General features: G+C 40.6%; 1 protein-coding gene across 7 annotated transcripts in view; it reads right to left on the bottom strand.

Annotated features, from left to right (window-relative positions):
• TENM4 (teneurin transmembrane protein 4) overlaps window positions 1-16,304 on the bottom strand; it is a 600,927-nt gene that overhangs the window by 155,163 nt on the left and 429,460 nt on the right. For all 7 annotated transcript variants that reach the window (XM_069808531.1, XM_069808534.1, XM_069808532.1 and 4 more), the window contains 2 exons: window positions 6,239-6,340; window positions 1,473-1,667 (listed from right to left, as the gene is read on the bottom strand). In XM_069808531.1, the coding sequence (XP_069664632.1) occupies window positions 1,473-1,667; window positions 6,239-6,340 (297 nt within the window). The remainder of the gene's footprint in view (window positions 1-1,472; window positions 1,668-6,238; window positions 6,341-16,304) is intronic.

Here is a 16,304-nt window from a genome sequence, read left to right as displayed (position 1 = left end):
GGGACTGACACTGTCCCCCGCTACAGTGATAACATAAAATAACTGAGTAGAGTCTAGCTTTTCTGCTTTAAACGTGACCAGGGAAAAAAGGTTCCTGTTAGAAAAAGGGCAAATCTTACTCTAATTTACACACATTAAACACGTCTGCCTAGAGGCAAATTCAGGATCTTTTCATTTATGTTTATCCAGTAAAGATATGATCTAGTAAATATGAGGACTACGGAGATGCTTTAAAGATACTTCAGTAGTCACCATCTTTGGGTTTTGCATGCCCCACGGCTTCATTGAATTGTACTTTCTTAAGCCAAAATGAAGCTTTCTCAAGAGATGGCTTATTGTTATAAAGCTGATACTGTCTTCATCTCTAACATTTACTGACACTGAAGCCATGTTACATCAGAGATGTCCCACTCCAATACATTTAATGCATCAAAAGAATTGCTAGATTAGATGCCATTTGAACGTCTGACTCCAATTCAGCCTATTTTCATTGTCTGTAAAATAAAGCCATTTCAGATAAATCTTTATCCTGTATACATGAAGACAACCGTAAATTAATTCAAACCATTGTGATTCTTATACATGTATCAAACAGATGTCTTCTTAAAACTATCAGGTGGTGTAGAGGCCTTACATATGCATTTGTAGAAGGGTAATTTAAACATAATTATTTATCAGGTCATCTGCATAGAATTTTGAGAATAGTTTTCAAAAGTGTTGAACATTATTCTTTAAATCAAGCACTTTTGGATGTATTTTTATAACTACCTGAATGATTTGCGCACTTACAAAACTGTCCACTTTTTCATTTAGCAGTAAGAAGCAGTCACAGACTCGGTAAGATAAAGGTTTATGGTGGCAGGTGACTTCCTACACAAAAAAGATTAAAGATAAGTGCTAAAAGACACTGTATTTCTGAGCCACAAATCTAAATGTAAATGAAAATGTTTGGGGGCTAATGTGAGAAAAAAGCTGTGGAAGAGCCATTAAAATAATATCTGATTTTGAAGCAGAGTTTAATTCAAGTCCTGAGCATTTCTAAGCTTTTAAAGCTGACAAGAATCAGGGACTTTCTCTCACACGCCACCATTTTGTGTATGTAAGCAACTGAAATTGCTTGGCATAGCATAGCAGAGAAGAAAGCACTGTAAAAGTAATTATACGTTTAGATGTGTAAATGGAAACGATGCTTTAGTAAGAACATTTGAACATATGATTAGATGTTCTGGTCTTTCAACTAGATTTGTCTATCTGAAGCATTTGATGGCTTTTCATCCAATTATTGAACAAATATGATAGCTAACGACAAGTTATTACAACATATCATTTTTATGTTGCATCCATCTATTGTATCTCTAAGGTGCCTATTACTGTTCTGTTTAAGTGCCAGTCCTATTCTGAATTGCCTCCATCCATGTAATTATATAACGACAATCAAAGCAAAAGGCTAATTGAATGTGTCTCGCCAATACCTTCTTCACAGCTCTCGCCTTTGTATCCTGGGTTGCAGATACAGGTCCCCATGATGCACGTGCCATGGTTATTGCAGGAGACGTCAATGCACTGGTTCGTCGGGACATCACATTCTGCTCCTTTCCAGCCGCTATGGCACAAACACCTCCCCTTCATGTACTGCCCATTTCCACTGCACAGCACTGGGCAGGATGCTGGGGACAGATAAGAGAAATCACGTGAAAACACAACTGTACATGGCTCTCACCTCAAAAAAGAGCACAGGAGTCCAGCATGGGATTTATATTCTTCATACACAGTCTTCAGTGGGTATGTTTTTCTTTTCTTTGCCAAAACAAATTATTTTACGTTGATGACACCCAGCTGTTAACTGTATTCTTCTATGACTGTTTAAAACAAACGAACAGTGCTCTTGAGTTAGAATTATCTCCTTGCTTTTTGTCTCTGATACTTTTTTTCACTACCTAAACTCAGAATTTTATTGTATTCTGACTTTTCAATGTACTGGTGTCTTCTTTCAGCAGCACCACTGACTTTAGATTGCTTATCATTACCCCGGACCTGCTGCCAGACTTCGTATTTTCCTTGACACCGCCTCTGCTGTGGACTTCATGCTCCCCTGTTTTTCTGTTGTAATTCTCAGCTTTACAGGTTTCAGTTGCTTTGCTCAGAGTCCAGAACGCCACGTTGAGACTATTTCCCTGATTTAGCTCATGTCATACCATCAACTGAATCTCCCGCCCCCTTTTTTGGTTATCACCTCTGCCGGACTCCATTCATCATCAGACACAAACTGGCCTCTAGTCTTCCCAAGCTCCCTGTAATAAAAGTTCTCCAAATCTATCCTCTTTTCTTTGTATCAGTTTATAAAAGATTTTTTAATTGTCCTTGTTTCCAGCAAAGTCGGCTAATTCTCAAGGCCAACCAGATACAGGATTTCTGCCCTGTGATAAAGGGGACAAGAGGAAGATGACAAGCTCAAGCTGTGGCATGATGGATCCCAGGATTAAGCATTTTATGAGCTAAATTTGGAAAATGTCAGGCAGAGGGGGATGGGATGAACTGAAGGATACAGAGCAGGCTCCCCAGGGAAGGACAGGGCGTCAAGGACCAGACCCCAGCCTCCATGACCAAAACTTTGGTAATCGCTGCTCTCTAAGCTTCCTTCAGCTCCTCGCTGATGATGTCTTCTCCCTTTTCCATTCTCCACACCTGCCACCTTATGCTCCTTTTGTCCTCTGTTCTGATTTTTCCAAGGAAGCTGCTGATTTCTGTCCCTCAGAAACAATAGCCTTCCCCTGTTCGCTATCCCTTGAAACTTCTTCTTGCTTAAGCCCTGTTCTCTTCCATTTCATTTTGCTGAAACTCAGCTGCAAGGACACATATTTAAGACAGACTTCTCTTGTTCACTGTTGCACATCATCCTTAGGTGAGAGCAGCTGGGCTTCTCATCTGCCCCTCAGAAAGGCAGTTTATGAACATTTTTATGCAGGACAAATGTGGAAGGAATATTCCAGTCTGCTGCTTAATTCAGCTGCGTTAGGCATGTGATGAATACAATGTACCTCTTTTGCTTTGTTCCTGACTGATTACATGCGGGAAGAGGTATTAACATCGTTCAGGGAACACACTCCTCTCCTTCTCTTCCCATCTTTTCAGATAGTAATCGCACAATGCGCATCCTGTGTTGTTTCCATGTGTCCTTATAATCAAGTCGGTTTGAGTGTTACAGAATTACAGCAACCTCAAGAAAATACAAAGGGTTGCCAGCTCTGACTGTTAAGCCAGTTTGATATGCAGTGAACTATATTTGCCTGACCAAGATAAAAGAGGTTTAGAAAAGAAAGGAATTTGGCAACTGTTATTACTAAGGAGCCCTCTGTTCACTTTAAAGGAAGCACATTGCAGTGGTGCATTTCAAGTGCAGCATTTGCAAGGAGATATCTACCTATACAATACAAGACATAAATTGTTTAAGATACACTGTGTTGTCTACATGGTTCACGGCAAACTCACTCTGTAATTTCACTTTTCAGCTAGGCTGATGGAATTTTCCGCCCCCCCCCGTCTCAAATTGCAGATGCTCAGTAATTGAGCCTGTTCTTTCAAGGCAATGGAAGAGGATAGTCTGCAGCTCTTTTCAACAAGAAGGGAGAATAATTGCCTTTAACCAGTGAGAGCTTGCTGAGAAAGACTTACATGTTTTCTGACAAGACAGCTGATCACTCAATACAAGATCAGATAAATTACCGGCCATCTGCAATAAGACTGGTACTCTACAGAGCCCTCTATGGAGAACACCTTCAGCATAACCCCGAAAAGTGCTGCTGCAAATGTCAAGGCAATGGCAAGAACAAGACCTCCTTTGTAGCATACCGTAATGAATAAAGACAAAAGAGGTTTCTGGATTTTTTCCACTGCTAGTTGTGCAACTCTTTTCCATATATAAAGATATATAATTACTGTTTGATCATTCAGTTTCCAGCAAACAATATCTAAGACGCCAAAATTATAGTAATTCTCTAGTGTGGTTATGCTAGCAACAACCCAAATGCATACCACTTTTCTTGTAAAGTTTAGCATCAGAGAGTAAGATCATTCATTTGTTTACTTTATACAGAACTTTAAAACACCATCTCCCATGTTCAAGTAGGCCTTCAAAAGGTGAAGCAAATACACCTCTGGTGATTTGTTCTCATTTACTTGGTTTAAAATAATTGGTTAATAATACATTAATAATCAGCCATTATTAAAAACAGAAGGGCTTTCTGCTCCACAGTTTCCCACTCATTTGGATGGTGAATTCCAAGGCTGAATTGAAACAAAGGAACATCCAGGAAATCTATGACCTAGAAATCTTCACGTGGGCAGAAACGTGCTTATTTAAGGATTACCGCTCAGTACAGGGACCCATATTCGGCTGCAGACAGATACTGTAGCAGCCTTACACATGCCACAGTTGCTGCCCTCTGAGGGATTTGTAGGTCAAAAGCAGCATCTTAGATTCCCCTGAAAACCAACAGGAAGGCAGCACTGGGGCCCTTGTATCTCACGCTGACAGTAAGATGATCCATTTAACAAGCCCACTGGGTGGAAACGCATACACAAATATAATTTTGACACTCTGGGTATGAATGTGTCTTCCCGAAGGCAGAGAGTAATCTGTGATCCGAACCCAGATGATTCTGAACCAAAAGATAGAGCTGAATAAAAGGTGTTCATATCAGCCAGCGTAAGCACTCCAGTGAAATGGGAGATACTCACGTGGCTCAGCTGAAGGGCCTGAGAAAGCTAGGTATATAACCCATGAAGGGAGGTAAGCTCCTCTGAAAGTGGATTCAGAACAAAAGTTTAAATATTCTGACTCACAGTGAAGGAGCTTCTCCTTCTCCACTGACTCTACAGGGAGCCTTGGGGTGAACAAACCCTGAACTTCTGCCCCTACCTAAAGTTAGGAGGTGTAAGTAGGAATATACTGTGGGAGATGGAAAAAACCCCCTCCTTTTGTCTCCAGCTCTGCAGATTTGAAAAGGAGCTTGGAAATGCAAACCGAGTGTAAGGAAATGCAAACCAAGTGTAACCTGAGTCAGCAAGAAGTTTGACATAAAAGCTCTCAGGGATGCAGATTGCCACATCCATCTTACTGGGCTGTGAACTCTGAAACACCTCTGGGGTTTTAGCCTGGACCACACTGCCTCGGCAGAGAGCTCCCAGCCTGCGGGGTGTGCGGCCCTCCTTATCTCTATCTCTTGGCTGGGCTGCAGTGATGTGACCCAAGCTCAGCTGGAGGGGGAGAGGACAAGGGGTTGGACAGAGTTTAGCTCGCTCTCTTGGGAAGGAGCCAGCCTGCTTTCCAAAGAAGCAATGGGCTGGAGTGAAGGCCTGTGCTCTTGCCTTAGCAAAGCTCCCTGTGTGGGCACTAACTTTTTACACTACCTCCCTCCCCAAATTTATAAATCTGCACTGAGTTTGTTGGACCATTTGAGCCAAAAAAGGCCTTGAAAAGGTTGATGCACGGCATTCTGGCATTTCCCACATGCAACGTTTTGATTTCTCGGTCTGAAATGTGTTCTTACTAAAAGTACTTCAGTTTGTTTTTCAAATGTTTAAATAACCTAAAAATTTCAGGTCAAATGAAAACCCTTCCAAAACCATTTATTAGAAATACTTATCACTTGAGCAGAAAAATGTATTATACTGTTTTCTGGGGTAAACCTCCTTCCCAGTCGTCCCAATGTTTTCACTTTTGGCCAGAGTATCCAGTTCTTCCTGCCATTACTCCACTATTAGCCTTACTCTAACCCTGCCCCACTCCCCACAGCCAGGCTGTCAGTGATCATTCAGAGCTCAGGCAGAATTGCAAGGCCTGTAGCAATGAAAAAGGTACTTAAGTTTTGTATAATCAGTGTCTTAAAAGAAAGTATCATTATAGAGTCACGCCACACAATGATACAGTGCTCTGCTAAACAAACAATAATGCCACATTTGTAAGTCACATTTTCTAAAGTCGCTTCCAGAGAGAAAATTCCCAAAGTGACATTTTGCCTGTCCATATGCAGCTAGGGGATTGTGCTGTTGCTAAGGTCACAGCAATCATGACTAGTGGCACACAAATCCACAGATCCAACCTGTTTCCATTCTACTGCAGCACCCCCAAGCTGGGTGAGGTGTACTTTGCAAAAGGCACAGGCATGAATATAATTTCCACGAGAAAATTGTTAATCGAAGGGGAGAGGGGAAGAGTTAATCAAGTATAAATTCCTACCTCTGCCACAGTCAGGGCCCAGAAAGCCAAGGAAGCAATGGCAAGTCCCAGACACGCAGTCTCCATTCCCATAGCAATTACTGGGACAATTATCCACTGATTCTGGAAAACAAAAGAGAATTCAAATACTTCTTTAGGCAAGAAAATACCTCTGAATTTGGGAGGGCTCTGGATGGCAGGACAGTTGAATCTTCAAAGCAATGGCTGCACTTGGGGCTGAAAGCATTAGTGTGAGCTCCACTAAACAGTGCTCATCCATTTACAGCAATGGATGGTTCAACCATCCATTAGCACAGAGCGACTGTAAATCCTATGATTAAATCACAGCTGCTCAGCACTCACTAGGCTTTGTCCTCACTCAGTACCTGAAAACTTCTAAATGTCTTTTCTTCCTGCTTATTTTTCCAACCATTTTCCCTCTTTGAATTTATTGGAGAGAAGCAATACACACCATTCCCATGGCAGAACACGCACTTTTGGTCCAATTTTGTTGACGCAGGTAAGTGAACTTGGGGCATTTATTTGTGCCAAACAGAGCTGAGCTATGATAGAAATGTTCCCCGATGAAGTTACTGAACACAGACCCTCGGTTCATCCTGTCTGCCTGTTGAAGGATTATTTCTAACCGAATGCCTTCTGGTTTGTTCTGCAATATTATACAAACAGCCCAGAGTGCTGGGGCTAATATTGTATCTCGGTGGAACAGGGATGGGACTATTCCACGCTTGCTTCTGTTTCTAGTTATCATCTTAAATTCCCTGACTTTGGCAAAAACACTGGCTATTCATCTTTCAAGGAAAGTTAACAGGTAAGCAAAATGTTATCTAGGACTTTTATTTTGAGGACAGTTCAGAATATTGGGGCTAAAAATTATCTTCCATAAAAGAACACAAGCTGGTAAACATTACATATCAAAAAGACAATGAAAATAATAATTATTTTTTTTTACTAAACTGTTAGTGAAGACTGAGTAAATGTGAGTGGGGCTTAGAAAGATGATGGAATAGAGTGGTTCATTCCACACTATTATTTCACATTTCTCTGAGGGAGGTGCTTATCAGATTAAAACTGAATTCAGTTATACAGGAGGGGCAGCAGTGGTACATCTATCTTGGAGTGGGGTGGAAATCTCAGCCATATGAATAATGACTGCGCTTTCATTGGCGTAGTTCACGAGGCCTTGTGGTAGCAAAGATATTTGTAAAGTTCCTGTCGGTGCAAGTGAAGAGAAACAGCTGCAGCAGAGATGTGCAGATTAGCTTCTAATCACAAATGAAAGGAAGCCTGTTTCTGGATGAGTGTTCTCCAAACAACAGAGGTTTCTGAAGGACACTTTAAAGGACGTGATATAATTTAATCATTCATAAAGGGCAACAGCAGTTTTAAATAATAAAACCAGTTTCGAGCATTTATGTTTTAAGTCTTGGCATCAGACATCTTTTAATCAGATAGCTCCATGCAGCAAGGAAGGTACAAGGAAAGTACAAGTTTCCTAACACTTAAGCTCTATAGTTAAGCAGATATTCACTTTACAGTGGATGGAAATACAATCACAGCATGCTGTCAACACTTGGGGCTTGAGCTGCCATCTTTATTCCAATCAAATAGCAGCCATGCTTCCTAGAATAAAGAAATAGCAACTCAGGCCTTGTGCATTTATATTGATATTTAGGTATACTAACTCTCACTCAATAGCAGGTATAAGCACAAATCTATCCTGTAAATGAAAAGTTAATATTAGACCATATGTATATGATCTTCAGAACTTTATGATGGTTTAATTTCACTGCTGAAAATGAAAATAAATTTGCTTTATGCATTTTTTCTCTATGCTTTTTTTACAATGTTTATATCCTTCTTGTCTTCAAGAAATACATGCTGAAATCTAGAAAAAAATGTTATTTATTTATACACATACACATACTTACACATATGAAGAACATACAGTGTGTGAGTACTGTGAAACAAAATAATGAGACGGGCAAGGAGATTTAACAGCTCCTGTTGCTGAAAGGATCAGTCCTTCTCCTCTAATCCTCTCATTCGAGGTACAAGTCTAAGCTCCCTCTTCTTGTGCTGGTTCTGGCACTTGTCAGACCCTTCAATGAGTTGGTTAAGCTCAAAAGGTGGCAAAAATATTAATGCAACAGAGAAAAAAAAACCAGTGAACTGTTTTCTACTGCCCCAAAACTGGGAGCAGGAGTAGGGCCACGCTATTCAGCATCAGCACAGTACTTAGACATCTCCTGAAACCTCACCATCACACTGTCATTCTGGGTTGGGGTCTGCAAGCTGTAGCAACACTGCGTAGAGGTTACATATGCATGGCCTTTGAAGTCAAGGGGAATACCTATGTCAGTGCTTGATGCAGGACAGACTCCCAGTGTTATGACAACACCTATGGTATATTAAAAACTTTTTTTAAAAGCTTTTTCCAAGCTTTTGCTTTAAAGGACTAAATTGAGTCCTTGAAAGGAGTAAAATATCCATACAAATTTCTTGGTATGTTTATGTAATATAATAAATAATATTTATGCAAAATAACAACAAATCAAAGCAACATCTAAACAGCAACGTAGCAACAGGCATGGCAGCTGTTCCAAAGTTTAACAATGCTCCCCATCAGCTAAAGGGTAATCTTTGTTACTGGAAATAATATTTTGCATTTATAGTGTGTTTCAGCTGATGTACTTGAGATGCCTAGGACAAGACAGGCAATACTCTGTACACCAATCAGATGTCTACCATAGGTTAAACAAAATGACTCTCGTCCACTATACTGACTATGTATAATGGGATCTAGAAGTTCAGAGTGACCACAGAAATGCAGCATACCTGTGTTTAGGTAACCAAACTTTCCTGAATCTTAGGGTGAATCCATTTAATGAACTTTACTCCAGTAGTGCTTCCTTTCCTCCTCTGACTAGTTCAGATGTAGATATTGTCATCAAAGAAAGACACCTATAATTGGTCAGCTCCCATCCACAGTGACCAACACTAATGCATGTCAAAAAATATTCATGTATATTTTGTGGTTCGTCTACCGATCTGGCATTTTACTTTGCAAAAATGCAGTGATATGCACACATATCACTTCATATATCACTATCTCTTCAGTCCTTGACTTTCCAGACTCTCCTTTGCAAGCGTGCCCCAACTGCATCATACCATATTGTGGCCAACACAAAAGGAATAAAAAAACAGGTGAATAAAACCCTTTTCACCTTCTTCACTGAAGCACCTCTGTAACTCTTAATTGTGGCCTGAATACCCTATACTCTTAATAATAGAGTAGGCCCTTAAAAATCCCCTCATCCTACTTCATTGTTTTCTCTGATGCTCCTTGTTTTTCTAATATAGCCGAAAGTAACATTTCTAATGTGCTCTCATTTTACAGTAGTTCACTTTGCCCTGGAATAACCTGCCTGATAAAGATGAGATGAAGTGAAAAGAAACTCTTCCCTCCCAGTGGCAGGTGCCACTTACCATTTTTTAGCAGTTAAGGACATAAACTTGCCTCGTGAGACTCAGGGCAATTAAGGTCTCTGCACACTCCCAAAAGTTCTGAGAATGACCTCTGAAAAGTGATGAAGAGTCATGCGGTACATCTTTGTCTCAAAGCTGCTCCCAAACAGCTCAAATAGTATTTCCATAAAGGAAGTGTTAAATGAACCTGCTTTTTTTCTGATGAACTCTAGAGCTAACAAGAACAAACAAGGCTTGCGACTTAGGCTTGTGAGCAACAAGTCTGAGAGTTGTCTGTGCAATATTGAGCATGGCCCTATTTATCTTCTTAGGTACTATCACAAACTGGAACTTCTTTTTACTTTGAAGATGGAAGGCATTAGCAAGTCATACTCACTCAAGACTTCCCATAAAAGCCTGTCTTCATCCCAGGACCAAATTTCATTTCAGTGGTTACACACTGTGCCAGTTGGACAGCTGAGTCGATTTTCTGGCCCTTCTGAAATGTACATATAACACATGTACACACATCCATGCACACTGCTCTAATACCTAAATTTCAAACTAAACAGGAGGAGGTGGGTGACTTGGCATAAGAAATTAGGGAGTCATGATGGGGAAACCCTAGAAAGAATGAAGAACCAAAAGGACAAGTTTGCTGAAGCTAAGACTTAGCCAAATTATTATCTAATGGGGCTTAGATGATAAAAGAGAACAAACTCTTTAACATTCAGGGAGCCCCTAAATTAGTGGCACAAACCAACTGTATGTCTTTTAAGCGTGTCCACAGTCAACATAGCTACAGAGGTGACAAACTGTCAATCAATAAATAAAAACAGGTCACTGCAGTTACAGCTAGGTTCTAGTCTCCATTCTACAGCTTATTCTGTAAGCTGTTCATGTAATTATAAGGATATTTTCCAATATATATACAGAATTCCATATGGTGTTTTATGAACAGTGCCATGGGAACTGCTTTAGAGAATCACAACAATGTTTTGTTTTGTTTTAATTGTTAAAGTTCCCTGTGAGACTATGGACAATTCTTTTTTAGAAAGAGATATATGTTCTCTGTTTTCAGTCTGACTCCCACAGCTTTCTCTTGGCTTCCAAATCTCTGAAGTGATCTGATTGACACCAGCTGGTAAGGGCAAAGATTATTAATGAGGGTCAGCCAATGGATGATGCATGATGCTTTCATATGGTTTTGCTATCATGTCCAAAGAGAACATTGAAAATGCAGCTCCCATGCCACCTTTCAACAACCAACATCAGCAAGAGCAAACCTCCTGAAAGCAAACGACTCACGCTGGGGACAGACCTGCAAAACTTGAGGCGGTGTGGCTTCTAATGGGGACTGCGGAAGCTTGCGTATGGAAGTAATTGTCCTGCCAGCTTCAAAATCTAATTAGCAACTGAAAAACCAAGTCATTTCCTGAATAAATATTGTAAACATCCAGATCTCCTCTGAGAGAAGGAGTAAATGACATAATGAGACACACAGTCTTCAGATCCACACTGTCTCATTTTGGAGAATGGTACAGAAATGCCTTGTCTGCCATAGCAGGTATTCCCTACCCTAGTCCAGCCTACCTCACTCAGGAAAAGGAGGATGTACAACAGTGCTTCTAGATTCCTAAAAATGAGAGATGGAAAACACTGATTAACTGTGAAAGCCTAGACTTCTCCAAGAGCAAAATTCTTCTGAAGTACTCTTTAAGGTCCTTCCCACTGAAAAGCTTTAATTATCAAAGCAGAGAAAGAAACAGGTCATGGTCTGGAGCAAACCAGCTTTACTTCACGCACCATGTTGACTTACAGCTGCTGAGGATACTCTGGGATTTTTGCCATTTGTCTCACGGGACTTCTTTCAGTATGAGTAACCTCACAGCTCCTAGATTTTGAGGGAAACTTGGCTGAAACCTTTATCTCCTTGTTTGTTTTCCCACTGCAATCACTCCTCACCCTGTGAGAAGCTATAAACTGGCATGATCCTGCCCATACCCATAATAAGACTTCACACTACGCTATCTTTCATTTAAGGATATCACCGAGTTCAATAGGAAATCGCTAATTGCTACCATTCCCATTTTTTTAGGCTGGTAATCTCAGGCATAGACAAATACACTGTTTGCTTCATATCATAAACTGACTCACGTGACAGCGACAAAGCTCCCAGGCTAATGGTCTGCTCAGGGGACCACTTTGCTGCTGACAAAAAGCCCTGTGAAAGCCAACTCTGCTGTGGTGAGCTCTATAAAGATCTGTCAGCCTGGCTTACAGTTACCTACATGAATTACCTTTATCCAGATGAAATACAATCAACATATTAAGGAGGTAGACAAATTGTTAGACTCTTGATGGACTTCTTTTTTATATACTTACCATGTTTGTTGGTCAGTGGTATGGCTACTTTAACAGTATTTCCGCCTTATTTATTTACTATGCAACATTCAACTTAATAGCTTGTTTCTATATCTTTGGGCCAGAGGCCAAGGCAGATGTTTGCCTGGCACCAAATCCTATTAGAGGCTGCAGTAACACAATTGTGTGTTAAAGATAAATATTTTATAGCCTACACTTGCCACCAAGCATCATCATTCCCTAGGCATTTAGAGGCAACTATCTACTGGCAAAGAAAAAATAGTTATCTAGCTGGCAACTGGAAGGCAGTAGCTTTCCTGGGAGTTAATAAGCACCAGGACTGCTTTCTAAGAACTGATTAAATGCCATTCAGTGCAGTGTGGTTGTATGAACTCAAATGTAAGTATTTCACTTGATAACCTCAAAGAGTTGTTCTGGAACTGGCAGTGTTTGGTGTCAAAAACATGTAGGAATAGCATGGCAGTAGAATAATTATACTTTAATGAATCGATGCTAATCTCATTTTCTGGAATGAAGGTTCAAAGAAAATTAAACTTGTTTTACCAATGAGAATATTAAATATTAGAAGTGAGATGCAAAGAAAAGAGCAGAGTTTTTTAGGTAACCTCACTGTTTGGCCTCTTCAACTAGTAGTCTACTCCACCTCTATGCAAGAAATGGCCTCAAAATCTTTTGCTCTGTGCTGGTGAGAAGATATATGAAACTGCTGAGCCTGCAGCAAATTGTCACATCTTCCAATCTACCAACCCAGGGAGATACAGTAGATATACTGATTGGTGTAATAAAAGGTTCTACCCCTTCCTTATAAATGTCAACTCCTTGTATATACAGATGCATTAATTTTAAAAAAGTAAGTAAATGTAAAAAAATTACCAGTGGCAAAACAACTATTTAGAGGAGGATTGTTTACTGTATCAAATAAACACATATATTCATTGTCACAGAGAAAGAAATTGTTCCTAACTGCCCACTGACTTATCTTCTGCCTAGTCATGTTCCCCTGGCTAAAGAAGATGCTGTGCTGGGAGGGAGGGTGCGCACATGGAGCAGGGCAGCAGGTAGGTACATTCCAAGGTTCATATCTAACCTTGAAATCCTTGGTGTGAGCCACATCAATGCAAAAGGGCCATGAGGAATGCACAGCATCCCTCTCAGCCTGCAGTGAATTACTTCCCATGGGAGAGTGAAGGGACACCACGTTATTTTATCTTATTCTCTGCTGCTGCAGCAGAGCATCCTTAGCAAGCCACTTATTCTTTCTCCTAGACCTGCTTGTCCAGGATAAAGCTGTCACCTATAAGCTCATTGCAATAACATCTCTCTCACAAAAATGCTCCCTGTCACTGCCCCAACTATGTTAGCAATAATTTTAATAGGAAGTCAGGCAGTATAACATGAAAGGCAAAGAAGATTCTGAAGCTCTGTGAACACATTTAATTTACTTCCCAGTTGCAGAGCTTGCAGTCTTGTTTATTTTTCAAAGAAATGATGCTACTCTATTGAATTTCACTGCAGGGTAGGTTGGATTCTAAGCCTAGAGAACTGTCACCTGCCCTTGTAATTGTGATAACAATGCCAAGGGAGACATGGAGGTGAGAGGGGATAAAAGAGGTTTCAGATATCTCAAAACATCAGACTTGACATTATGAGCCAAAAAAACAGAAAGGGAGAAAAAAATGCCCTGGAAACAAAGGAAACGTGGAAATGCTGGGTCTGGTATTCTCTTGCTCCTCCTCTTCCTTCCCCAGCTGAAGTTTGAAAGGACTGATTCCTTCTTCTGGTACATCCTCACCTGCTGAGATTTCGATTTTTCTGCTTCATTTGTGTTTTATAAGGCTTTTACATTTCTAGCTCAAGTAATCCACACCTGGCAGCCAGGGATGTGAAAGTCTTGACAGCATCATGGAAACTCAGTCATTATTTCTGAGTGCTCTTTCACAGTTTCCTCTTCTGTAGGGCACCTAGTGTGATGCTGATACTGCTAATGCCACTTGATGTTGTGCCAGATTTTGATTTTTTTTTTTTTTCTTTTTTCTTTTTCTGAAGGCTGGGAGGTCTGTTTTAATTAAAGATCCATGCATATAACCCTGTTTTGCTCTCATATCCCAGTGGAACTCTAACCTTCACATGCAGCTATAAGGATGCTAAATTAGGAAAAGGGCAACAGGCAGGCAGTCCTTTAAACAACTCCTTAAATCACTCCTGATTCTGGAAAGTCAGCGTGAAGTACAGTAATCACAGTATCCAATTGCATGTTATTCTGCCCCCACTTTTTTTCTGTAAGAACTTTTAAAAAAAGCAATTGGCAATGCCAGGTACCCCACATCTCCATCAGCGTACTCGCAGCAAATACCTGCTCCAGCCAGCAGTGACTCTAGAGGGTGGATCGTTTTAAAAGGTGATGGTGAAGCACAAAAGGTTTGGCGTTCGGGATCAATTTGTGTTGCCTATTGAAATCTTCAAGAGCTGCTGAGTTTGCCAAATTTGACAGTACATCATGTGAGCACATTTTCCCCTGAGATGTCTGTACTTTTGCTTCTAGGCCTGGCTTGAGATAGCCATCCAGGTACTCGAATGGCTCTCACCACAGTAATGTCAGTTTTTCTCACACTATTTCAGGCACATTTGACTCCAGGCCCAGCTGGAAATACTACAAAAACAGCTTTTTTGTGCACTATTTTTGAACTTCTGTTCTACAGAAACAGGGACCAAGTAGGAATAGTTTGGGGAGTAAATAAAGAAGAGAACAAACCCGAGCATTTCAGAAGCGTATGCCACATTTGGTCTGAATTTGGTTTGCCCTTTGAGAGCAAGCTTTATCTCACTGATTCATTCCTTTCTCTTACTGCTTGCTTTTTAAGAAGAAATCTTTCCAGTGCAGAATGCCTTATAATCTAAAGCTATCAGATGGTTGAAAGCATAAGGTGTAATGGGATTTCAAAAGCACTTGGGCACTGTCTATGTATACTATCATTTAAGTTAATGGTAAAATCTCCTTTGACTTCACTGGGACCAGAATGAAAATCCTGCTAATGTATTTCTGCTGTTCATAGGGATATACAGGGAACACTGTTTTCTTCCCTGAGAATGTGAGCAATGCTACAAGCATAAAAGGGTCTATGAAATACAGTTCTTAAGGAATCATACACTGACCGTCTCAAAAAGCCCTCTGTTCTAAATCACTTGAAATGTGATCACAGGTTAGAAGTTAGCCGGGAAAAAAAAAATTGGTGAATGATTTTAAACAAAGAGTAGCTGTTGGGCTGAAGCCTTCTTCTTCCTTCTACAATGCAGCTTCTAAGCACAGTAACACTTTAATCCCACACTTGTAACATATACATGACAAGGCTGTGGAGATCTAGAAAGACACCTTGCAAACATTTCTTTTCTTCCGAGTTTTCCTTTTTTGCAGACGGAATATTTTTAAACCTGAATTTCACTCCAGTAAATGAAACTCTCATGTCCCTAATTTGCCCAAGGGATTGCAAAGAAATTTTTTTTTGTTCCTTCCTACTCTCATAAATTGTTACAAACTAATACAGGAAACAACAATTATTCACCCTTCAGGGTTCGACTTCTGGAGCTGCACTAGCAAGCGGGAAGTTACTTCACATTCAGTACATTACAATTTCTGCTCTTGTAGCTCAGGGCAAGGCTAAAGCTGGCCTTGAGTTTCATTTTAAATGATGTTGTAAGTTGGTGTATTCTAGGGGAAAAAAAGCAAACCATCCTTGCATACACACACAGAGAGGATGTCAGATGTGCTCTCATTTGGTCAAACAAATGCCATGAAACCTTGGCAATGTTATAATTTTGGGTGCATTAAAGATTTAGTTTCGTTTTACACAAAGTCTTTAGCAAATACCTCCAGTCTGATAAATGAGGATGTACTGGCTGGAATGACTGATGTCTGAGGTTCAATTAGGTAGGTGCCTGGTGCTGGCGACTTGCCCTCAAGTATGATGCCTGGTCTCCAGCCACTGCTACAGAAGGCCCTGAGTCTCCTCTAGATTTTATGTCAGATCTGTCCCCCCGTAGAGATGGCCTCAGTTCCCTGGCACATCTCAGGTGCCGCTGTGCCTGTGCTCAGGCAACTGCATTGAGCTCTCAGTGGTCTTCGATCAGGGCCAGAGAAAAAGCAGAACTTACGGCTCCGTTTCTGCCTCTAGCAGACTCACCGCACAAACTTGGTCGAATCGTGTTCCTTCTCAGAGCC

This window comes from Haliaeetus albicilla, chromosome 20 (genome assembly GCF_947461875.1).
Source record: "Haliaeetus albicilla chromosome 20, bHalAlb1.1, whole genome shotgun sequence".
Taxonomy (NCBI): domain Eukaryota; kingdom Metazoa; phylum Chordata; class Aves; order Accipitriformes; family Accipitridae; genus Haliaeetus; species Haliaeetus albicilla.
Note: the sequence above shows the minus strand (reverse complement) of the source record. Positions and strands in the feature narration are given on the sequence as shown.